The 27,290-nt window shown below is 38.0% G+C and overlaps 1 protein-coding gene across 2 annotated transcripts in view; it reads right to left on the minus strand.

Moving 5' to 3' along the window:
* Positions 1-687: 687 nt before the first annotated feature.
* LOC145996503 (inactive pancreatic lipase-related protein 1-like) overlaps positions 688-27,290 on the minus strand; it is a 66,750-nt gene continuing 40,147 nt past the window's right edge. For both annotated transcript variants that reach the window (XM_083133005.1, XM_083133006.1), the window contains 7 exons: positions 26,520-26,623; positions 23,778-23,905; positions 11,769-11,912; positions 9,216-9,344; positions 7,111-7,216; positions 2,250-2,383; positions 688-849 (listed from right to left, as the gene is read on the minus strand). In XM_083133005.1, the coding sequence (XP_082989131.1) occupies positions 791-849; positions 2,250-2,383; positions 7,111-7,216; positions 9,216-9,344; positions 11,769-11,912; positions 23,778-23,905; positions 26,520-26,623 (804 nt within the window). In that variant the 3' untranslated portion in view covers positions 688-790. The remainder of the gene's footprint in view (positions 850-2,249; positions 2,384-7,110; positions 7,217-9,215; positions 9,345-11,768; positions 11,913-23,777; positions 23,906-26,519; positions 26,624-27,290) is intronic.

Consider the following 27,290-nt stretch of genomic DNA (forward strand, 5'->3'; position numbering starts at 1 on the left):
TTTCAGGTAATCTGATTTTTCATGATGTCTGAATGCATGCATGAAGGTAACGAAGGAATTAATTGCATATTAATCAAGTTGACTTAGAGCAGGAGTTCCCAAACTTTTTTTTGTTTCACGGCATCCTTAGTGTTTCAAAATTTTTCCACGGTGCCCAAGTCAGGATGTAGGCCTATCCAACACTTGCAACGCTAAGTTAGTCTGGTTAGGTAGCTTGACTTAGTTAAAAAAAATAACTACGTATTTCAAATTCAGAAGCATTTTATATGTAAAAAGTACTAAATAAGCACATGTTTGGAACAATCATATTTGATCATAACAATCTCTGCCATTTCAGTGAAAATATTGGAATATTTTGTCAGCTAGCCAGGGTGCCATGGCTCACACTTTTGGAAACACTGACATAGAGGCTACTGTTGCATTTTCACTATTTTTTTAAATGTTTTATTTAGTACTCTGTAATTCAGGTACTGCTCGAGGAAATAACTGATATAAGAAATGCATGAAAATATATTTGCTCATAAAAAATGCATGAAAATATATTTGCTCATAAAAATGCATCAAAATATATTTGCTCCCCAGATGGTTTCGGTCTATGCAACTAACGTCATAAAATAAATTGCATGCATGTTGTCTAAGGTTATTTGAGTAAAGCTGTGAATACAAAATAGAAAGCATTGGGTAAGTGAATGTCTTTTAATATGATTTGTACTGGTGCAAAGTCATGTAATCTATTACAAAATGCACAACAAATGAAACAGGTCAACAAATATTCCTTCAGTTGCAGTTGCTATCTGTAGTTCTTTGTGATATAAAGATCCATTACATCATTGTTTGTAGGTTCTTGAACTGTAAAAAAGGAATAACAAAGTATAAGAAATCTTTTTGATGCATTTTCAGAACTTGAAGTTAATTGAATACACTTATATTTTTTCTATCACATGATACAGTAGGTCAGTTAGTAGTTACACTATCACCATAATCTGTAAAGGTCAAATACAAAAGTGTGCCAATTTTTTCGCATTAATTTATCTGCTAGCTTGTTGAGAAAACTAAATAACTTAAATTTAGCAGGAATAAAATAATTACGCAAGCAGGGATCTAGTCTAAGTCTAAATGTTGTTCTCATGTTTGTTTTAATATTCTTCTATCGGGGAAAAAGTACTTGCTAATTCACTGAAAGTTAAGGCTCGGTTGGACATTTAGCCGATGCCAGCAAAGCCATTTTCAAAATTTCGTGTGCTGAAAATTATGATACTTCATATTTTATTTGTTTCATCTGCTTAGAATTGCTTGTAGAGGATTCACGTGAATCTTCTTGTAGTTTGCGTTTTCTGTAGTCTAGATATTCTAGACAACAGCAAAATCAAAGTATGTGAAGATTAAAATAAATCCTCTGGAAGAAATTCTAAGTAAATGTAATTTTTCAGAATTTGGAATATTGTAGCAATTTTTCAAAAGAAAAGAAAATTTCAAAAACTGTTTTGCTTCCGTCGGCCAAATGTTGAGCTGAGCTGTAACTTCCAGTGAAAAAAAGAAGGACTTTTCCTTAGAAGAATATTTTTACAGCCAGCAGAACAACATTTAGAAAAATAGGTCTTGAAGCTTTCCTGGCAATGAATGATGAACAAATTCTCTCGGACTATCGACCAAGCCCATTCTGGAACAGTTTCCGATTTTTCAAGAGTTAATGTCACTCTCATCTTCAAGATAGAAGTGGTAGGTTATAAACTGTTCCAGAATTGACCTGGTTGATGACCCGAGAGCATTTATTCAACGTTTAGAAATGTTCCTAATGGTCAGTTGTAGTGCTGATACAAATGGATTTTTTTGTGTGTACGAGCGAAAAAAAATATTGAAGTAACAAGTTCATGTTCACTACCTAATTTGTGCATTTTGTCATTTCATTACATTATTTATGGTGTCTTATTTACGTGCCTATTTTAGAGGTTTTCAGTGACTAATTCCATTAATGCCATGACCATTCAAAAGTGTTAACGTACATACACTGCTCCTGTGGAAATATTGTGGGCAGTTGTGAAATTTGATGCACAACTTGCATCACCAATTTTTATTGGAGCAAGGGTTGATTTTATTTTCTGCAGTATAGCAAAACTGATGGTGGAGTGTTTGTGTGGGTGAGAGAGGGAGAAAGGATTGAAAACATTGCATGGAAGTAGTAATACCATTAAGTTGTTATTTTTCTAGTTCATTATTAGGTAAAATTTGATATTTTTCCTCATACTTACTGCAGAATGGTGGAGAAGGGTTTGTTTCAACTTGAAACACTCCTTTCGCAGGAAAGTACTGCGTGTCAAGTCCAATTTTTGTGCAAGTACTTGGTAGACACCTCTCTTGAAGTTGTTTGAAGTATCTAGAATGACTGAAATAACATTGTGCTATTAATACAGATCATCCTGGCCAAAACTTTGATTGATTGATTGATGTGGTGTTTTTAAGTCCACTTTATGCACAGCAAGGCTAATCGGGAATGGACCTACAGTTTAAAGTGCGAAACTTGTATGTGTAAATGGAACTAAACTAGTAACAAGAAAATAGTATTGCTGATCTCTGTGGGGGGGGCCAGGGGGCCAAGTTTCAAATCCCAGCTTTGTGAGTGTCCCTTTATCAATTTCATCATTCATCCTTATTGTCGCGATTAACCAAAAGTGTCAGACAAGTGAAGTAAAATAACTTAATTCAATCAATTAATCAAGAAAATAGTATTGATTTATTGAGAATGTACCACAAGGTGCTAATACCAACTGGTGCTGTAATTTATTCCGTGGGTTTTAAAAATTAACCAACACCTTGCTCTTCTGCTTAGCAGCAATTACATAGACAATTTGATTACAGTGAAACACAGAATCAAGTATATGTTGGCTCTGTGCAATCAAGTCCAGTTCACATGAAATAACTCGTGTAACAAGGGCTAGATGATAGAACATCCTGTGGCTGAACCTCACCTGCCACGTAATGGGATTATTTTTATTATAAAGTGTATATTATTAGTGAAACCATTGATTAACAATGCATACACACTCGCATGTACATACAGCATGTGTTGTTTTATTGAGTTCATAGTTCACTTTCGTGAGCCATAGTAGTTGTCGTCTGACTACCATGTGAGAGACCCGGGTTCGATCCCTGGCAGGGGATAAAGTGGGTACCTGGAGCGAACTCTGGGGGGTAAAGGCCCACCTTCAGCCATGATCAAGAAAGTGTGGGACCCTAACTCCACACCCCCTATACGCCTTCATGGCGTGGTGCAAAGCACAGGGGAGCACTTTAATTTAACTTTACATAGTTCATTTCTGGTCCTGGGTTTGAATCACAACCTGGGCATGGATGTTTTTTGTGAGTGTCCCTTCATCAATTTCATCATATCATCCTCATCTTTGCAATTATTTACAAAATAAAATAAACCAAATCAATCATTGCAGCACAAACAGCATGTGTTTTGTGTTACTTGAGTATTTCACCAATGAAATGGAGGCTTTTGCGGTGTGCCTCGTCACAACAGTGTGAAATGTTTCTGTTGATTGGTCCATTTCCAAGTGACATATGTAGCATGTCACTTGTTACTTTGGTGTGAAATTTCTTATAGATGCCTTTGGCTTATTTTACATTGTTTTCTGTATTCTTCTGTCTCTCTGCAGTCTCTAATCTGCCTTGATTTTCTGCACAATCATCTCCCATTTCTCCTTATTTCAAATTGTCTTTCTCCTGCCTCAAATCTTTATAGTTTTAAAATCTTCAACATCCATTCTCTGAAACATATATTTTACTGTTTTACAGCTGGGTACAACAGTAAATTACTAATTAAATTATTCACAAAACTAGTGGTAATATTATTTATCATTTTTGTGTGTGCTTTGGTGTTATACTACACCATTAAAAATGTGAAATTATGACAAAGCAAAGTAAAATTCATTTACAAGTATGTATTTGTGGTGAAGAATTGATGTAATCTCCACCCCTTTCTTAAGACTAACAAGTCAGTGGTGCCCCCCCCCCAATACCTATGATGCACTCCCCCCTTTGTGCTGAATTATTTGGTCAGACAAAATTTGCGTAACAATATAATACAGACACATTTAGGTAAGCAAAAGCAATATATGTTTACTTAAAGTATTTTAGGCTCACTTTCATGTTTGCTAACATAAAACGTACAAAAGTGCTCAGACTCACTGCCATTGTTAGTGTACTGAACCTTATTCTTAGCAGTCTGTCTGCTTGACTAAGCCTGTATTAATGCAAACATCATGCCCCCCGCCTCCCCTACCAAACCGATTCTAAAGGCATAAGAGGTGGTGCTTCATTTCAACCCCATCGTCGAGATCACCCACAGGTAGGTAGAAATACTGTACATTTCACTAAACATCAATAACAAGTCAAACAAAACAACCCCCCATTTTTGCGTGAAGATATAGAATTGGTATAAAATTTTGTCCCCCTCCAAAAATTTCCGTGATGCAGGCCCTGTGCACACTCCTGTAACAAGTTACCTTTTCTGTTGGAGTAGTCAGCATAATAATGCTACAAAGCCAGATGCTTCTGTTTGGAATGCTGTAAGGCATAAATATATCATTGTATTGTTCCATTGTTAGTTCTTCATTCATCTTCTTCATAATCTACCCAAGAGGTTGAAAACTCACATAAAATAGTTTAGTTTTTCTTGTATGTATGCATTGCTTGCATTGTAGAATTATTTTCCTGTAGTTTACGGTTATTACAAGCATAAGAAAACAGTTTTTCGTTGTGACGTTTCAGGAGAACACACGCTCCCTTCATCAGACATTTATTTTCATTTTGACTAAAGATACAGTTATAACAATGGTTAGCAATTTTTTAAACAAAAAGAATCAGTTCTATAATGGATGTTGTCAATGTTACATTGTTGTAATATAGCACCTTAACTGTGAAAAAAAAGCAGTCTGTTTCATTTTTATTTCAGATAAAAAAAATTTGATCACATTATTTTCTTATTTAAAATTATGAATCCCAAATATCATCAAATTCAAATTCATCGTTGTTTTAACAAAGTGTCTTGATGTTTTCTGTTACATTAAATTTTAAGGATGGTGGCTTACTCCATTTGTGAAAAAGAAAACTCCATACTGGATTTATGTTACCATTTTCATTATTTAATTTATTCCAGTGTTCTTCTTCAATGAAGGAAGCTTCACAGACATTCAACTCTATGTTCCCCGTCAATCTTTTTAAAACCCTTCTCTTTTTAATCAAATGCTTCTCTTGGATGATGTGAGCTGACAAACCTGTTCTTGGGTTTAGATTTATAATGTCCAAATCGTGTTCGTGCCATCTTATTGCCATTTTCCTTGCTGTTTGTCCCACATAATCTTTTGAACATGAACAACTTATATTATATATTCCTGTGGTTTCCACATCTGGTAGAGAGTTTCTCATTTTGAATTCATTAAATGTCCATTCCAAACTTCTTGGTGATCTAAAAACAATTTTGAAATTAAAACTTCTAAAAATTTTGGTAATTTTATGTGAGAATCCCTTGTGGAATGGAATGCACATAAATTTCTTTTCAACAGATTTTTCATCTTTGTCCATATTTCTCTTTTCCTTTAGTTTTCTTGCGACTTGTTTTTTGATTTGGTTTATTCTATTAGTGTGAAAGCCATTTTCTTCTGCTATATTAAAAAGCTTTTCTTCTTCATTTTTGATATCCTTATTATTAGAACATAGTCTTTGTGCTCTCAGGAAAAAAATTTAAAAATATGTTATCCATTGTTATACACGAATGTTCTGAATTGGCATGGATGTATTTTTCCCCTGCTAATTTTTTTCCTATGACTGATGTTTGAATTGTTGAGTCAGTTGTCTTAATTTGCAGATCAAGGAAAGAAATTACATTGTTATTTCAACTTATATTACATCGAAGGGTACAAAATGGCCTAATTATTACATAATTTCAAAATTGTTTTTAGATCACCAAGAAGTTTGGAATGTACATTTAATGAATTCAAAATGAAAAACTCTCTACCAGATGTGGAAACCACAGGAATATATAATATAAGTTGTTCATGTTCAAAAGATTATGTGGGACAAACAGCAAGGAAAATGGCAATAAGATGGCACGAACACGATTTGGACATTATAAATCTAAACCCAAGAACAGGTTTGTCAGCTCACATCATCCAAGAGAAGCATTTGATTAAAAAGAGAATGGTTTTAAAAATATTGACGGGAAACATAGAGTTGAATGTCTGGGAAGCTTCCTTCATTGCAGAAGAACACTGGAATAAATTAAATAATGAAAATGGTAACATAAATCCAGTATGGAGTTTTCTTTTTCACAAATGGAGTAAGCCACCATCCTTAAAATTTAATGTAACAGAAAACATCAAGACACTTTGTTAAAACAATGATGAATTTGAATTTGATGATATTTGGGATTCATAATTTTAAATAAGAAAATAATGTGATCAATTTTTTTTTATCTGAAATAAAAATAAAACACTGCTTCTTTTCACAGTTAAGGTGCTATATTACAACAATGTAACATTGACAACATCCATTATATAACAGATTCTTTTTGTTTAAAAAATTGCTAACCATTGTTATAAATGTATCTTTAGTCAAAATAAAAATAAATGTCTGATGAAGGGAGCGTGTGTTCTCCTGAAACGTCACAATGAAAAACTGTTTTCTTATGCTTGTAATAACCGTAAACTACAGGAAAATAATAAAATAGTTTAAATAGATAGAAACAAATTGATAGATTGATTGAATTAAAATTGTTGGGTGCATCGCCCTATTAGGCCATTTTGTACCCTTCGATGTAATGTTGATGAACTAAAATATTCTGATTTGGTTAAAAGCTGAGGATACTCGGGAAAGGATAAAACACAGCACAACACACACACACACACAAACACACACACACAGCGCTACGAGAATTATACTGGTCATAGGTCAAGATGCCAGAAGATAGAAACTATTAGTTTAGTGAAAAATCATACTGATTCCTGGTTTTCCTGTTTGGTTTTTATTTAATTTTAATATTTTCTATGTAGGTTTAACTAATTTAAGTGTCTTCATTAAATCGAATCAAAATAACGGAATTTTGTTTACCTTGATCGTCGTCCCTTGTGACCCCAAAGTATGCATTTTCCATTTAGAGCCTCATTGTAGTACAAAACTGCCCTGCTGTGACTACACGAAGATCCACCTGGCAAATCTGTCGAGAAAAATATGTATATATTTGTTTATTAACAAAAACGTAGACATGTTATAAACTGAGATGGGGTACTGAAACGAGACTAGAGCATTTTACTTACTAGAATAGATCGTTAAACTATATTTTCCTGGCATAATGTGCCATTGCTCTACCACTGAGCCGGCCTGCTTCACCTGATTTTTCGCTGCCGCTGTTTTACTCTGCTTCGGCTCCAGAGATCAAGGGTTCGAGTCCTGGTCAAGTTTGCATTTTTTGCTGAAAATTCTATGTCGTACATCTCCTGTGTGTGCCTAATTTAATGTATTTTCCTGTATTGCAAAACTTCTAGTTTATTATTATTATATTATCCATATTCTGGACATTTGCTATTGTGTGATAGTGTTAGATGGATGTTAATCTATATTACGAGGTTTATTTTTTAATTAGGGGCCGTTTTGTGCTCACGTTGGCAACACTGCATGCTTGGTGTTTTGTGCATGTGCGTTAGTTACCGACAGGCCTTGCATATAAACAAATGCCATTTGCACGTTGTGAAACGCTTTGTGTGGTTGTGGTGGACAATGGAAGTGGTGCAGGTGATCGAAAATCCCGCCGAGTGTGAGATACGATCAGTAATCAGGTTTTTGACCACAAAAAATGTGAAAGCGGCAGATATTTATCGCCAGTCCTTCTACTCCCCCAAAACAAAGGAAAAATTCAAAAAATGGCACCATATAACAAAACAACCATCCAAGGAATGGCGCCACACATCATCCACCACAATAGTGAAGTTCAAGCAAGCGACCTCCACCAAGAAACTCATGCTCACCGTCTTCTGGGACAGGTTCGGGGTGCTTCTGATTGAGTTTTTGCCGAATGGACAAACAGTTAATGAAGCCATATATTGCAACACTCTCAAGAAACTTCGCCGAGCAATACAGAACAAACGACGAGGAATGCTGTCTTCCGGTATCATGTTGCTGCACGACAATGCACGGCCACACAGTTGCTCATTGACTCATTTGGCTGGGAGTGGATGGACCACCCTCCGTACAGTTTGGATCTCGCCCCTAGCGATTATCACCTATTCCTCCACTTGAAGACTTTCCTCGCTGGGAAGCGATTCAACAGTGCCGATGAAGCCAAACAGACTGTGACGGATTGGCTTTCTAACATGGTGGCAGGTTTCTTTGATGAGGGTCTACAAAAGCTCATCTACCGCTACGACAAGTGTCTCAACAACTATGGGAACTACGTTGAGAAGTATGAACAGCTACAGAGGTAATTAAATTTCTTCCTTTGCATGTTTTCATTTAATATTTCAAAACGACCCCTAATTAAAAAAATAAACCTCGTATTTGCCTGCAACAGTCCTATCAAGGCAAAATTTCAGATCCATAGACATGTGGCCCAGAGGATTTACAACTATATATATTATTTACATGATCACTTCTGAAGTCCTCACATCAGCCATTGAAATACATTTTATCACTTTCGAGTTAATTTATCATTACTAGGACTTGGATTTTTATAACTAGAAATCACCGAAAATAATGTAAAATGAAAATTTCCGTAAATATTCCTGAATAAATGTATTCTGGCACAAACAGGGGTCATTGAGTGCTAAGGCCTGTCTTTTTTACGAAGTCCCAATTTATGGTCATTTTTGCTGTAAATGTAGCTGTATACTCCTAACAAACTTACACCCTTCCCTGGTGGAAAATTGTGGATAAAGCCCCATGTCGCAGGATGAACTCAACAACTGCTACATCTGTGAAGTGGGGTTGTTTTAGGTATTCCAGTGCAATGGGAACTAGAATAAGTAGATAATGCGTGTTCATTCTTGGACTATGCTTACAATACCTGATTACGTCACCAGTTACATCTCCATTTTTAAATCGTGAGACAAGGAGGAAATTTCCACTTAGGAGCAATCTACCCTGCTATTATAGCATTCCTTGCTTATGTTCGTTAATGCTACCCAACACGTCAGTGTGAATTCCAATGAAGCTGTACTTACCACTGAGTGGTTGTAGTAAGAGATGCTTAATTCGGATTTGTCGCTCTTCCTCTGTAAATGTCTCATTGGAAACAGCATCTTTGCAGCCTGGTTGGTCTCCTCCTCCGTTCACATAAAAATCTACGTCACCTGTAATGGAATAGAAATATTGAATCAGACATTAAATGCTAATTTAAAGTTGCATACAGTCAACCATGGTTCCACTCTGTGGCTGTGTGGTCTTAAGGCTCGGCTGGACCTTTGGCATGCAAATGGGCGAATTTTTTCAAATTTTTCTCTCCATTCCAAAAACTTCTTGGATATTTCAAAATATGAAACATCAGCTTAGAATTCCTTCTAGAGCATTGACGTGAATTTTTATGTAGTTTTCTTTCATTGTTGTCTAGATATTATCAATAGTTTAATAGACTTATGTAATCACAAAACTATTGATAGTATCTAGACAACAGTGAAAGAAAACTACATGAAATTTCACATCAATGCTGTAGGAGGAATTCTAAGCTGATGTAATGTTTCATATTTTGAAATATCCAAGAAGTTTTTCGAATGGAGAGGAAAATTTGAAAAAATTCGCCCATTTGCATGCCAAAGGTCCAGCCGAGCCTTAAGGCATCATGCTTTGGGTTCCGGCTACGGGACGGGACACCTTCGGCTTGGAGTCTCCTGATAAAGCGTAAACTTTATCGTGAGATTTTGGCCTGTGTATGGGACTGGTGGTCACCCACCATCTTGAAGAAATTGGGGAGCTACGAATGAGTAGTGTAACCCGGTCATAAAATTTACAACAACTGAGGGTTCGTCGTGCCGGCCACACCTCACCCTGTAGCTGGTGTGATTATCTCCCACCTCTGATATCAGTGAGGCCAGCAGTCGATACGCACCGGCCTTCATGGGCTGTTACGCCATTGAGGGTATGTGCCACCCAAAGGAAAGCAGCATGGCAGATCATGGCCCTCAAAGGGCTGTTGCACTTGAAGTTTATATACAGGGTGGCTCAAGAAGTCACTTAGCACCCCTGGTACAAGGCCATTGCAGCGCGCAACATGGAAATGGTGATGACCAATCGTTATTAGGCCAAGGGGGAACCACATTGATGCCACCCGCGCGGTCGGTGGCCATCTTGAAGTCAACTTCAGAATTTTAAATGGGAAGGGGGTGATATGATATATCAAATCAGGCTAGAATTTCACGAGAAATGCAATGGTGAAGGTTTTTTCGACGTATCTTTAACCAGTAAAAAGTTATGACTGAATTCTTGTACCAATTTGCTCCTTTTCGAGGTGTTAGAAAAATGCCTTAAAATTTGTTTAGCGCATCGGTAATGCATGGAGATCAAAGTGATGTCTAGGGAGAGAAGTTCGCATGCCATTGCACAAGATTTCAATCGGATACATCCATGAAGAGCTGTGCATCATGAATGGTTATCGCGAACAATTACAGTGTGACGCTTCCATTAAATGAAAAGTCCTTCACAGTGACAAGGCTAATGTTTATGTTCATAAGGAAGTTCATAAACAGAATATTCGATGCTTTTTATCTGATAACTCATTTTCGACAGATCAAAGCTGAATGGTTAGTGTTGGTAAGTTAATGGTGTGGCATGCTGTGTGGAAGACGATTGGTTAGTCAATTTTCCATCAACGGAACCTTAAATGCTTAGGGCTACTTGGATTTGTTAAATAAACAGGTTTTTTCATCCTTGCTTATGGAAGAAGGTACTTTTTACAGAGTTTTTTTCAATAGGGAGGAACACCAGAACACTATGGGAACATTGTGAAGCAGTTTCTGTCCAAAGTTAGTATATATAGTTTTTAATAAGGTTGATCCAGTTACTATGAAGACAAGAAGAAAATATATCTTGGTACACTGCATTGCCAAACTTAATACTGCAAAAAATACATTTTCGAAGCAGGTGATAAGGCAGGGTCAAGAGACAGTGAGGCTGAGGGGTAAATGACAATAATGCAAATTTGAGTAGTTCTCCTCTTTAATTACTCATTCTCTGCGAGGGAGGGTGGATGTTGACAGGAGAGCGCCATTTATATATGAGTGAAACATCAGTTGGGCAGCCAGAGCTTTCTGCATTTTGAAACACCCACATTTGGAGCCGAAAAGTGTGGCTTTATTCTTTCAGTGCTTAATGTATAGAGCAAGGTGTTTCCAATGAAAGCACTGCAAGTGGAGACCTTGGACTTTAACTCCCCCCCCCCCTCCCTCTTCTCTCTCTGGTGCACGGAATGATTGATTGAATTTGTTACAGTTTAAAGTGGGACTCAAACCACTATGGGTCTCCACCAGTTATCAAACTCGAAAGTGATTGTTGAGGACGAACCAGCTTGCAATTTTAGTACGAAAATCTGCCACTAGGAGGCAGCGTATATCAGGAAGTCAGTGTAACCTGCCCTCTAGTGGTGATAGCTATAACCACACAAATAACAAGAGAGAGGCTTCACTTCTTTTACATATGTGACGAAATGTATATTTTAGCAAATAAATTTCGTTACAATCTTCATGTCAAAACATTAAAAGTTCTTTTATCTTATGGATACTTACCGATTGGAGCAATAATGCCAAACCCAACCTTTGGAAGAAGTGGTACAGAATTGGTGTGAATTATATCTACAAATGATGCATCACTTGCATCCAAACGAAGGTCCTGGTGAGCTCCTTCAAATGGTGGTTGAGCAGGATCAAGCCCTACAAAGAAGGAAGAAATTATAAAATCAATTCATGGAAGTGGCCTGCGCAGTATTTTAGAAATCTTTTCTGTGTTTGATGTTCTTATTTTGGACTAATGGGCCAAAGAGGGGGTGAGGGTTATCACCCCCACCAACCTCCCCCTGGGCATGCCACTGATTCATGGTATAGTATGGTGAACACTGAAAATATTTTCTGGGAAATGTTCATTTTCATGCTGCATGGAAACCAAAAACTCACTATAATTATAAACTAAAGCCCCTATCACACGGAACTGGATTTCTAGTAGGAATGCCCTAGTTGGTGCTGAACTAACTTTCTAGGTAGCAATCATAGCAACCTGGCTGACTGCTTGACTGGTTTGGAGGAAAGGACATGTTCTAATTGCTACTTGCTTTCCTCGACTGGATTCTGTGGAACAGCCAATTAGAGCAAAGTTTCGCAATGTGAAGATAATCTGTGAGTGTGAAAAGGAGCGTTTTTGTCTGTGGTTTCCGAGTGTTACTCCAACAATGTATAACGTATACAACATGAAAGGCGCGTTGAGTTACACCATCTATGCTGAGTGCACGATGTTTACATTTGAAAAAACTAAAATATTCTTCCATACGTGTACAGTAAACATTGTAAAGTATGCATTTAATCAGCGCCATTCTTCTCTACCTAAAGCCATTTAATACGAAGCATAATTCCTCTCGGTTGAATAGTTATCGGGTTTTAAAAATGTGAAGTGATACATTGTTTACATCTCATGCGGCCGCCATTACGTAACGATCCGTAGTATCTTTTAATTATTATGGAGAACGAACTCCAACTTCCAGTCATTCAACCATCGTTTTCCAATCAGGAAATATTCAGAAACATCACAGGAATGCAGTGTCAGACAGCACTGAAGCTCTTCCTGGTCATCAGCTGTAAACAGACGAAATCCAGGAAGAGGCTACAGGCCTGACTGTGCATTTGTTTATTAAATTGAATTGCAATAAATGTCTGGGAGGCAGAGAGTTCGGGGTCAGTTTTAATTCAGTTATTGAGGAGCAAGTTACGATTGAATAGAGAGAGAGGAGGAGGTTCTAGGGAGAGCGTGTTAACGCTAGTCGCAAGTCAGACTCTACGTACAGTCACAGGCATAACCTCTCACGGCAGATCTTCAGTTGCAGTACAGAGACAGGTATATCCTTACATTACCCATGCTGATCCAATCTTTAGGGGTGTGAAACTCAAGTGTCATGTGTTGCCATTCAAGTGTGTAAATTTAGTACCTCTAGCGCCTTACCATCAAGCTCACCACGAGCAGAGAGTGCTTTACGATCAAGGATGAATGATGATTAGTGAGCTACATTCCCAAAAGATCCCACATACCTAAGGGTATGAGACGTGGTGGATTTGCTGGGGCTTTTCATGCATTTTTTCGGAAATGCGATAAAATAGCATGAGACGTGGATGGAGGTGCTTAAGGCTTTCATCCATTTTTGCGGAAATGAGATGAAAATTGGTGATTACGTGGTGATAGACGCAGGATTTCACTTATGAAAATTTCAATTTTAGGGCATGAAAAGTGAAACCACACCTAAGAATTATCAGAATCAAGGTTTTATCAGTTTTCTTTTACCATCAAAAGTATGCATTTTGAAACACGGAATCTGGAAAGTTGCGCGCAGATTTATATTAAGTATTAAGTACCAGCGGGGAAAAATAGTGCAGTAAACAATGATAGATGTCGAGTTCTAACTCGAGGATGAATCAAATGAAACTTATCGACCTCAAGTCAGCGTCGGTCATCAGCAAAATGTAAAAATGCGGAGGAACCCGCGCCCTAGCTCCGGCGCGGTTACCCGCGTCGGGCTGGCGATTTGGTATCAGGAGCGTCCGGCATTCCGCGTGGCGGAAGGTTCGATGTCGGGTTTTAGGCAGCCACATTTTGCCAAAAATGCGGTCGGCCCAGGGACGTTCGTGGACGTTTCCCTATCAATCCGCTCCTGGTAGCGCTGTGGTTCGTTCGCGAATCCTGTACCCTGGCCACGACAGAATTCCCACCCTGGGAAAAATTTTACCATTCCCAGAATTTTTAGAAGAAAAGGCATTTAGATTCGATGGTTTTTTGCATTTACAGTGGTTTTAGAACGTAAAAGGTAGGATTTTTTTTAAATCATGATCTTGGATACGAAAATTATCACAGCGTTGTTTATGAGGGTTAAAATAATGCAGTAAGCTACAGTAATTTTAAACATTTTTTTTTTTAATATATCTAATGTTCCTGTGCATTTTGCTCAGATTGTGATTAGGCTTACCCTTAACATATTAATTAATTAAAAACGTGGATTAAAAGTGAATATTGAAGTTATATTATGAACGAGGAAAATAAATTAAAGTATGTTGACTCTGACTCAGTGGCACTATGGTGCAGTTTAACGAGTCATGGCAGAGAGTATGCTTGTTTGAGTCAATATTTTGTTTTTGTTATTATTATTAATTGAAATTCCTTAAAAGTTTAATTTAAATTTTGTTTAAAACTGGCCGTAACTTGTAAATGATTTAGAATGCTTGAACAATAACTGCTAAGATTATTGCAAAGAGGATATTACATTTTTTTATATATATAGTTTTGGGAACGTATAAGGCCCCGAGGACCACTCATTTATATTCTTAATGACTGAAGTCTCCTAGCACCTCATGAAGGGAGCTTAGATTAAGGAGATAGTCAAGTTTATACGAGATAGTCACTTGCCTTATGTTACCTTAACTTACGAATACATTGCCTAAAAATTTTCAATTCATGTTAATATGTAAAGAAACGAAACGCTAATTATATTCCTCGACACGCTGTACAAATTGGCGTACCGTGATTTAGGATATAAACCGCCCGATTAATTAAAAGTTCTAGTTGAGAAGTAATAGATGTATAAATAGGCTGCAGTGACGTGAGATGTCCGTACACAGGTAAGCAGTTGTGACGAGAATGAATCCGTACACATATATACATATACTTATATGCTTTAAGCAAAGTTAGGCACAGCCAACTTATTTTGAATAACTAGAAGAGAATTATGAGAGCATCACACGGCGTGGACGTTTCTCACATATTAACGAGATTTTTTTTTGTTAGTATATATTTATATTTTTTTTTTCTGTCCGAAATATTGTTTTGTTTGACAGTTGAATATTTATCCTTAGCACGTTGTAGCTTCGAATGTTAAAAACTTTAAAATGTAGATTGTTTTAAATCTTAAAATATAAATATTGCAATTTTTGCTCCAAGTTACGGCATTTATTAATGTTAAATAGGTCCTACACGACTCAAGTGTGCACAAAGTAAGTTTTTTTAAGGCATTAGTCTCTATTAATTTATTCAAATTTCTTAATATGCGATAATATTTTGTTTAAGCGGTATAATTTATACTAGCTTAGTAGTTACATCACTAACATTTTAGTTATACTTCAGAAGAAGGTAAACATTTATATTAGCAAAGTTTTGTATTAAGCGCCAGTTATTGAGAATATTTATTTTATATGAATATGTAGACGTCGACGTCAAGATATTTTTTGCGCCCCAATAACAAGTATTTTCCTTCGGATATTGGATCTAGACCAAAATCCTGGAAATCCATTCTGCCATCGCAGAATGATTATGGTTAAACCACAACGGTTTTAGTTTTAAGCTTTGCTACAATAATATGCTAAGCATATGTTAGAATGGATAGAGAGAATGATAGATTCTTCATTTTTAGTGATGTCAGCATAATATAAGGCAATTATCGCATATTTATAGATTAATTATTTTATTTTTGGGATGGTCGACTTTAAATAAGCATCGTTTCCCGTGTAATTTTGTATTTGAGTACATTTTTAACGACCACTTGCACACTATGAGTAACATAAGAGACTAAAATAAGATTTATTTTTACACAGCAAAGATTAAACAGGCTTCTACAAGTAAATGTAACCAGTAGGGAAAATAAGCGCAAGGCGAAAAATAACATTATTACTTGTTTAGCTTTAAATACGTTTTCATATGTCCGTATAGTAATATGGTATTTTTATTTTAAATGCACAAGACTGGTTTTCTCATCAAAAGTAAAGTACAAGAAGCAATACATTCAAGCAAAGTTACTAGCGATCAGTATTTCACAGCAAATCGTCATGTATTTTAGAAGTAATCGATAAACAAACTGGGCGTACATACGCAAACGAATCTATTTCCTCATTGTCATTGTACAGTTAAACGCAGAAGCATGTTAAGGACTTAGGCATTGATGTACATGCATGCAATACATTATTGACGCAAAGGGTACATTTCAACGGCATCCGAGAAACACAGCAGCGGCCAAAGTTCAGTTACACGGCTTTACATATCTTGCGCGCTTGAATCTACGACCGGACGAAGAATTTTGCTAACGTAAGAATTTCCCCTCCGCACCTCTCCCGTTATGGGGATCAGGTAGCCAGCCAGCAAAACCCCGGTCGCGGGAGACATGTAGACTTGAAGCAGGAAAATTATCGTAAGCAGAAATGATGACGGCTAAATTCTTTAGACTGTAGCAGGTTGCCAGATTGTTAGAACGTTGTCAAATAGTAAGTCACACCTCAAATAGTAACTCATAACAAGCAATAATAAATTAAACTCAATTAATCGAATCACGACATATATCATTGGTACTTTACGGGGACAAAAATAAATTAAAATTCCGATTGCTTTATAGGCACTATCCTATTTTCTTTCTAGATTCTGGAATAACCGTGGTAGCTTTCACGAAGCTATTCTCATCATATTTCTTTTTATATTTTTCCACTAGGAATTAGCGTTTGTCATATTTATTTTAATGGGTATAATATAAGAGTTTATTACTAGTTTAAGTATATTTCAATTGATAATTGCATTTTTAAATCATGAGTGGCAAAATATTATTCTTGAGTGTTGTACCAAAAAGATTGGATCAAAATAATCCTTTCCCGGAAAAATTACCCTATCTTAAATCTACGCTAACATTACCTTTACCTTAAACCTGTCTCAAATTCGAAATTTATCAGCTGTCGGCCAGAGAACAGCCAGTGTCAGCCGCAAGGGAAACAATTCGGCATTCCCAAACCCGAAAGGAAAATGTCGAACCGGGAACCACTAGCAGCGCGTCCAGCATCCTGACAGAATTCGCCAGCTTGGGAGCCAGACTGCTGAAACATGTTCCAGCTTTACTCTACAAGGGATCAAGAACCCCCCCTTGTTAAGGCAATTCGTAAAGTACACCACGACGTGCCACGTTCCAGAGAATCTACACAGCTTCTCAAAATTGTCGTGCTACGTCTCGAACAAAATCTTCAATATAATCTACAAGTCCAGCAGTAAAACGTTTTACAAACAACGACATGTTCCAGAGGGTAAACTACATGATTCCTCCATTAAAGTGTCATGCTACACTCCTAATATACATATTACTTGACACACTTCCATGTCATGTACAACTCTACGAACGTACGTCTATTCTTCTTCACAAAGCCTCAAAAGAAGAATCGCCCAACGAAGTGTTAGCAGTACAAGAAGTTTTCACACCAAATGTTCCAGTTTTTCATCAAAGGGGTAAAATCATTGGTCCACCCCACGAAGTTTGTCTAAAAAAACAAGCAGTACACATAGTGATTATTCCTCCAGGAACATAGTTCTCCCATTCCGAGGACACATACGACCACACATTCCATTGGTCGTTACATGATACACTCAGCAGCAAAAATGTATTCATCAATATTCCAGTGCAGAACAATTTTCATTGCCAGAAGAAATCACTTTTCTACCCTTAAGTTTGAACTTCCCCAAATTATCCCTTCCCAAAGTGCAAGTACGAGAAACGCAGACAGCAGAACTCTACAGGGAAGATGTTCATTCAGTGACAGACAGAAGGAAATGTACAATCTGGGTTGTCCGACTTTCATCAGTACATTCCACGCAAGTACAGTGTGGCAGAACGTAGTGGTACTGTACTCTCAGGTACAGTAAAATTCCACGAAGTATAGTCAATCTGAGCTGAACATCGTGTCTGGAATAAAGGATGATTATCCTAAATGGACAATGTTACGATTCATTTGTTCATCGTACCTTAGGTGAACGACATCGAGGTCAAAGATATTGGACTTTTCACTCTCAGCGTGTGTTCAATGCATGTTTATGGAATTATCAACGAACAATTTTAATAGAAGAATAAATACAACATTGATATGTATGGACAAAAGGTGTAACAATTGCGATGCTTAAATATTATTTCTACTTGAATTATTAATTCATGTGTTATATATGAGTGTGTACATATTTCATAGTAAAGGATGGAGATAAATAAGTAAATATATATTGTTAATATAAAAATAAAGACGGTGATCCATCGATAATAATAATACAGGAAAACTATAGTGATACATGCTACGATTATATTTATGTGCGATAAACTCAGTTCGCAATATTCGGCATACGTGTTGACCCTAGTAACCAAAAATTACTAGCAACACAGGTGCAACGAATTATGTATTTATACAAGTGCTTCGATTTATTTCTTATTCAGTGCTCCACATTATTTACGGTGAAGGAAGGCTATTAGTATCTATAATTTAATGTTAACGCAAATTTATTATGTAATTTCGAGTCTCTTACCTTCAAACGGTGCAATGACTGTCTCGTGTAGACAAATACGTATTGTGTCGCAAGAGGCTGGTCACGCTCTGACGTGAATGAGTGTGTTTTGATGGCCGACGCCATGTGACGTCAGGTCTCTACATCAACAAATGCATGCGTTACGTTATTTTACGCTGATCCACTCACTTATTCAGCAGAAATAATGCATTGTGTTATATGTTCTTGTGGGTCAGTGGGTTTATAGGATATTCACTTTGGATAGGTTCATGGTTTTTACTTTATTATTTTCTTGTTTTCGGCATTTTATTTTTGTTTTCGTTTTTTATTTTTATAATAAATGGTATCCCTATAAGATTGGATCAGACATAAAGTCGAATTCAAAAGGGAATTCTTTTCCGGAGAGGGACATCGTAACGATCCGTAGTATCTTTTAATTATTATGGAGAACGAACTCCAACTTCCAGTCATTCAACCATCGTTTTCCAATCAGGAAATATTCAGAAACATCACAGGAATGCAGTGTCAGACAGCACTGAAGCTCTTCCTGGTCATCAGCTGTAAACAGACGAAATCCAGGAAGAGGCTACAGGCCTGACTGTGCATTTGTTTATTAAATGGAATTGCAATAAATGTCTGGGAGGCAGAGAGTTCGGGGTCAGTTCTAATTCGATTATTGAGGAGCAAGTTACGATTGAATAGAGAGAGAGGAGGAGGTTCTAGGGAGAGCGTGTTAACGCTAGTCGCAAGTCAGACTCTACGTACAGTCACAGGCATAACCTCTCACGGCAGATCTTCAGTTGCAGTACAGAGACAGGTATATCCTTACATTACCCATGCTGATCCAATCTTTAGGGGTGTGAAACTCAAGTGTCATGTGTTGCCATTCAAGTGTGTAAATTTAGTACCTCTAGCGCCTTACCATCAAGCTCACCACGAGCAGAGAGTGCTTTACGATCAAGGATGAATGATGATTAGTGAGCTACATTCCCAAAAGATCCCACATACCTAAGGGTATGAGACGATTAGAACTTCCTTCATATGGGAACAAAAGTGTATCGACAAGTATGCTGATACAGGGGATGGACAAAAATATGGAAATACCTTGTATAAAACAGGTAGCCATTTCAAACACGATTTGCGTCTGAATGATAGGTGTCGCTGTGGTCACTGGCACTTCCTGCAAGGTTTACACCCTGGCCAACCTGACAGATGGGCCAGTTACAGTTCAGCGACTGGTCCGTGCAGGTTATCGTAAATCGTATCTGAGCTGACAGAGTTTCAAAGAGGGCAAATTGTGGTTGCACGTATGGTGGGAGCTTCCATGACGAAAGTAGCGGAAATGTTTGGTGTATCAAGAGGCACAGTCTCGAAGATCATGACTGCCTACGAGACTTCCGGAAAAACCGCATGAGCGAAGCACCAGCGTGGACGCAAGTGTGTGTTGCGTGACAGAAACAGACTCACATTGGGTAGGATTGTGACCAAGCAGAAGATCACCACGGCTCCAAAAGTCACTCCACAAGCAGGGTATTCATGGCAGATCTGCAATTCCCAAACCACTCGTGACTGTTCACCATGCTGCTAGACGGAGACAGTGGTGCAATGCCCATAAAAACTGGACAATGGAGCAGTGGAAGACTGTAATCTGGTCAGATGAGTCATCCTTTACATTGTTTCCAACTGCTGGCCAAGTGTACGTGTGGAGAACGCCAGCACAAGCGTACGATACAGACTGTCTGTTACCGAGAGTGAAGCATGGCGGTGGTTCAGTGATGATTTGGGCAGCCATCTCCTGGTATTCTGCCGGACCCATCATCACCCTGCATGGACAGGTCACTGCCAGGGACTACGTAACCATTTTGAGTGACCAGCTGCATCCCATGGTGCAAACTTTGTTCCCAGATGTTGATGCCGCGTTTCCAGATGACAGAGCCCCTGTTCATACAGCTCACATCGTCCAGGACTGGTTTGATGAGCACGAAGATGAAGTGTCACATCTGCCATGGCCTCCACAATCGCCAGACCTCAATGTTATTAAGCCCCTGTGTTCGGTTTTGGAGAACAAGGTGCGAGCCCGCTACCCACCGTCTCTACAACAAATTGCAGCTGCTTTGGAGGAAGAATGGTACAACATCCCTTTGACAACCATACGCAACCTGTATTTGTCCATTCCACGTTGAGTGCAGGTCGTTCTGCGTGCCAAATGTGGTCCTACTCGATATTAATAAAGGTAATGTGCATTTCTGCAGGCGTTTCCATATTTTTGTCCATCCCCTGTAAGTATCGTGTGAGGCGAAAGCTAGCAAATTGGTAGCCAGTTCAGCGCCAATTAGGGCATACCTACTGGAAATCCAGTTCCGTGTGATGCGGGCTTAACAGCCCTTTAAGAGCAAAGGCCTGCCAAGTAACTTTTGTTCGGTCGCAAGGTCAGCCCATCGTCGTTGTTTTCTGGCTTTGAAGACCAGAGCACGCTACTTCTTTTTTTCAAGTAGCTCCCAAATAGTCCTCACAATGCTGGGTAAACACTGAATTTTTTTGAGCTCCCACAGTCAATCAAACTTGGAACCATTGACTACATGGGAGCCCAATACTATAATTAGTACCTATTTTTTCATATTCTGTATCATTTTATTCATAATATTTAACCTCAGTGATATTTAATAAATATGCATGCAACTAACCAAACACTATGCTTCCTGATTTGTTACTACTTCACCCCATTCCTTTTCTGCAGAAACTGCAGCACATGACACAGTTGACAGTAAAAGCATTACTTGGGAGACAAATTTATGGTAAATAAAAACTGAAGAGAGCGGTAAATAAAATGTTAGATCAGCGGTATATACCATAGGTGGAAAAAAAAATTGGCACACACTTTTTCATTATGAGAGGAAACAACATACAAAGGAGCTATAAATTGATAAACTACTTCATTTTTATATACTGTACACATACAGAAGTACTTAGCTGTCCAACCAAACAGAAAACATCAACACAAAATCACTTCATTTCTAAATTGCATATCTCAAGTGATTTATTCATTGTATGTATTTAAAGGATATCCTTGCTGTCCAACAAATAAAATAATCACTACTGCACATACACAAACACATGTTGAAAATCACATGATGATAAACAAAATTCATTCATGACTGAACACAAATGACACCATTGTTTCCCTTGATGTGCGGGAACAGACTAATCTTATTGCTGCTACAGCTAGCAAGTTAAGTGAAACTGGAAGTTGAGTAGACATTCGGGGCAAGAAAGGATTGCAGCTTGACAGGGAGCGAAGTTTTCGAACTGAGATGATGTGCATGGGAAATCCCAATTTGCAGCGTCTTCCTGATGGGATCGAAGATAAAACGTTATTCAGCTCCAAGTGGTAGGAAACTTTAGGCAAACGTTTCATTACAAATCGACAGTTTGCGCGCACAACCTCGATTGCTGGTTCTTGCGCGTTTTCTACTTAATTTGATGATATTTCACGGTTATTTCGCGAAAAAGCGTTCATTTCGTGGTAAAGCACACATTTCGCATTTCTTCGCGAATAAAACTCATGCATATTTCATCATTGGGGGTGTAGTTACGTGCAGAATGTTCAAAATTGCATCTTTCTTTCACATTTCGCGCATCGCGAAAATTCAATGTCCTTAAGCATTACCATGTCTTGTCTCCCTTCTCCACTGTCTTAGTTAAAATGACCATTTTGAACCTTTCTGACTGCCCCCATCCTGCACTAATGAGAACAAAAGTAACTGTCCCCCTGTGCCTCGTGTGCAGCAATAGAGACTCGGCAACCGAGAACCAACTTTTCTTTGTCGGTAGTAGGGGTGTGCGGGATCCCGAAAAGTCGGGACCAGGATCAGGAAAAAAAAGTCCCATCCCGATCCCGACTTCGGGAAATGACTTCCATTTTCTGCATTGCAAATGCTGGAACTTGTCGGAAATTGTTAGTTTTTGTACCAGAAATGCAAAAAGAATCACTTAAGGTGAAAATGACGTGTAGAACTCGAGATTTCTAGAGCTTCGGGAAATTTCGAACATTTCCCGTCCCGAATGTCGGGATTTAAAAAAATTCCCATCTCGACCCAAGAAATTCTGTCCTGCACAACCCTAGTCGGCAGTCTTGAAATCGCCAGTTTATGGTTGTGGTTTCTAATGACAAAGGAGAGATGAATGTCATCAAAGACTGTTGCAGAGATTAAAGGCTCTACAATTCTTTACGTTAAAGTTATTAATGTTGCACATTTATCAGCATGTTTATGAACAAATGTGCTATTTGATATTAAAATAAACACTGCAAGAAGCATTCAAAAGTGTAAACTTTTTGTAATGCTTATGACCAGGTTATTATACTTAATGTGACTTTTACACAGGGACAGTGTAACTCGCAAATTTGCCCATTAAACTTTTGAATGCTGGAGCCGCGGTGGTCCAGTCGGTAGGGAGTCTGACTTCCATGCGGGAAACCTGGGTTCGATTCCCAGGGTGGACGATGTAAGGTGGGAATTTTTCCAGTCCTGTCCCTGCATAAAGTGGCTGTAATGCTCACCCAGCCTCAAATCAATGGGTACCTTGGGGGTAAAGATGGTCAGAGCATGGTGCTGATCACATCACCTCCAAAATGGCCAAGATCGAGAATGTGCAACCCCACATCCCCTAAATGTGCCTTCATGGCACGATGCTATATACACGTGGAACTTTACTTTTGAAATGCAAATATGAAACATGACAATAAATTTGCAACATCAATAGAAACCTATTGATTATTAAAATAAACAATACAAGAAGCATTCAAAAGTATAAGGGGAAAATTTGTGAGTTGTACTGTCCTTGAAAAAAGAGTCCCATTTAGTACAAGAACCTGGTCATGGAGCATTACAAAAGGCACTGACTTTAAATGTGGTGACGGACTATTTGCTCACCCAAAATTCATGAAGAGGGGTCAGATATTGTGTAAACTTTTATAATCTAGTTTGTCAATCTTGCCCCACCCAAAAAAAAATATTCGGTTGCTGCTAATGTATACAGGCTTTGAATGTAGTATGAGAGCACTTGTCATGCATAACAAAATACTTGTACTGGATCCTACATTTAGATATACATGATTCTAACAGCTCTGCATAACCATAGCAATGCTATTATGATTCCATTTTTAAAATTATTTAACAGGTATTAATTTTCACAAACCAATATAAAGAAACAAATATTTGCACAGTTATTTATTTAACACATGTGTATATACTTACCAGTAATCTTGGCAACTCCACCAACAAGATTTGATGCATAGGAAGCTACATGAGCTCCAAGGCTGTGCCCTATCAAATACATTTTTTTGGTAGATGCTTTGCGCACTTGTACCAAATAATTGATTAACCTGTGGATGGATACATGACATATTTTACTTTTATTGGTACCATAATTAAACTATTTATTCAAATGAAACTATTTAATATGTATAAAGTAGCCAGAAAGTAATGAAGTGTGTGCTAATACAGGAAATTTGAGCTATATAAAATATATTGAAGTAAAAGAGCTAAGTTTGAGTCAGTAGTTTTAAATCAATAATTCAGATACAGTTCCATTTGATTTGAAAATTAAAGAATTTTCGTATGGTTTATCATGTCACCCAGCTGGAAATTTTTATTGGTTCCAATTGAAATTTCAATTGTATTGAATTGGTTTCAATTGGAATGAATCAGATTCTCTCAGATTCCTAATATAGGTGGTATAGGGTGACAATTAATGAACTATATGAAATAAAACCGTCATAATTTCTGAATGGTTCGCGTGATGATGTCCAAACTGCATGGCTGGCCACACGGTATGATGGGAATTCGTATGCGCATGCGCACGCAACGTGTTGATGTCGGCCATTTGCAAGTGAAAATGTCACGGTACAGCGTGCAGGAGCGTATATCACTTGTGAAGTCCTATTATGCGAGCAATAACAGTCCGATTGCGGCGCAAAGGAAGTTTGTGACCGAGTACAAGTTAAAGACAACCGGTCCAAGTGTGCTAACAATCAAGAATTTGATTCGCAAGTTTGAGAGAACAGGTAGTGTTTGTGATGTGATTAATGCAAGACGGAGCTCGACCCCATCGGACCATGAGAGTGTTTGACGTCCTGGAGGAGTAGACCGCATTCTGGCTCTGGGGTACCCAGAGGCCACTGGAAGGGGACTCGCTTGGCCGCCATATTCCCCAGATCTGAACACATGTGACTCATTTTTGTGGGGCTATGTTAAGGGCAAGGTGTACAGAAATAACCCCAAAACCACTGCCGAGCTGAAAACTGCCATTCAGGAGGTCATCGACAGCATCGATGTTTCGACACTTCAGCGGGTCATGCAGAATTTTGCTGTTCGTCTGTGCCACATCATCGCCAGAGATGGCAGACATATCGAACATGTGATAACCTAAATCAGAATGTCTGTAGTGCCGTTTACATGTGCAATACAGTTTGTGTACTACGTGGTTTGTCACTAATTTCCGTTTTATTTCATATAGTTCATTAATTGTCACTCTGTATCAGAATGTATTGGTTTCAATCGGAATCTCAACTGAAACAAATTGGAAAATCAAGACAATTTCCAATTGGTGAATTGTATCCAATTGTAAGTTTGTATATACTGTAGAATCAGTATGTTATAAATTCATTTATTGACTCAAAGCATATCCACTTATAATTAACTTGCGAGAAGATGTTATTGCATCATTACCAAATGAAACAGAAATAGCAACAGTATAATGTGGTTAATATAACAACCTCGTGATGATCACATGTCACACTGTAAGTGGTTGGATGATTGGCTACCTTTGCTGAGGCATGTGAGAGTGATGTAGCATCGATGCTACTAAAGGAATTTGCTGAAAAGTGTCTGTTGATTTTCAAAACATTGTACACATATTCTATTGCTGTTTATGTTTTGATATTTTAATAGTTTCACAGATACATAGTGCCTTCTATTGTAGCTTAATCTTGAAAAAACATTTTAGTGTGAAATTTTGTTTTTGTATACCATGTGTGTACATCATAAAATGTGATCACATAGAAATTTGCCACTAATACTGTCAGAGGTAAATAACACTGCTTCTTCTCTTTTCATATACAACAAAATGTAACTTCAGTGGATTAACAACCCTTACTTAGCCTCAATAGTGCTATTAATTTTGTTATTAATACTCTGAAAGTCAAGATGTGATGAGGGAATTATAATGTGTTTTAATGCTAGATACACATGTGTCTAGGTCCAGATTCAAAAGCGTGGAAAGCTGAGGCTAACAACTCGTGGCTCCCTCTTTATGTAATTTCAGTTATAACTTTTAGGCCATGTTATGCACCAACTTTCGAAAAACATTAGGTAGGCTGTACTCGAGGATTTGTTTTATAATTTTATGCAAAAATGTAAGTCATTAGTAGGCTGAGGTTTTGGCCTAAAAGTGCCTTTTTTTCCTTGGTCAGAAAATGTAGGCTTTTATGTTCAAAAAAATGTCTCAGGTCATTTCTGAGAGGAATACATGAATTTTATAGAGCCTGTTTGTGCCTATTTTGAAGGTAACTGCTTTTTGGGTGCCTGATCTGGGAGAATGATGGAAAATATCTCGATGTTCATCAATTTAGTGCTTATTACTCATCCTGGTTATAGGCCCTTTCCTCCATTAGTTTCCTAACAACAATGTGACCACTGATAGTGTAAATAACACAGTATCAAAGAGCTACAGCCAGCCCCTGTGGGGGAGTGGTTAGCACATCGTTCTACGACGCCAGGGTTCCCAGGTTTGTATCCTGGCCTGGACATGGATGTTTGTGAGTGTCCATTCATCATTTTCATCACATCATCAGTCATCCCCATCTTCGCAAATTAGCCAAAAGTGGCACAAAAGCGAAGTAAAATAAAGCAAAAACCAATCAATCAAAGAGCTGTAATCCACAGCTAGCCTCCTCTTAAATCCAGGCCTGAATAAATCCCCCCTCCCCCTACACTTACCTCGCTAATTCTGCACCAACCACCCTGGCATTGGCTACCACTTGGGCATAACTTCCACTGTTAGCGCCATTTTTGTAATCCACTGAAATCACGTTGGCATCTTCCTTGAAAGAGACATGAACTTCTTATCCCCTTCCAACAAGAAAATATATGTAAATAAATGCTCTTTTAGCATAAATTCTCTAATGTTATTTAGGATATGTTGCTTGTGACTATTTTTTTTATATACTAGGGTAAATCAAAAAGTAAGTTACACCCACCCTGCAAAAAAAAAAAAAAAAACACATTACAAAGAAAATAATTATTGTACATATTAAAGCAGCTGCAGCATGGCTGCTTCACGTATGGGGAGAATACATTCCCTACAGTGCTGCTACCAAGCGTGATTATTTTCTCTCTTTTAGTTGCGGTTGGCAAGGATGATTGCATTCACGTGCTCCATTTTGTTGATAGTGTTCACAGTTGCAGACTGCCGAACACACTGTTCGTTGTTGACGTTCGTTCTTTCCTCTTCGAACATCTGGCACCATTTCCTGATCATGGGGTGTGACATTGCATTCTCACCATACACCTCGACAACTTGGCGATGGATTTCACTCTGATTATGCCTTCGTGTCCACAAAAATCAGACGACTGAGCAAACCTCAATGTTGGACGCCACCTCAGTACGACACACCATACTGACACGGTGACTTCTCTCATATTAAAGCAGCTGCAGCATGGCTGCTTCGCGTATGGGGAGAATACATTCCGGACAGTGCTGCCACCAAG

This window comes from Lepisma saccharinum, chromosome 12, assembly GCF_977018435.1.
Source record: "Lepisma saccharinum chromosome 12, izLepSacc3.1, whole genome shotgun sequence".
Taxonomy (NCBI): domain Eukaryota; kingdom Metazoa; phylum Arthropoda; class Insecta; order Zygentoma; family Lepismatidae; genus Lepisma; species Lepisma saccharinum.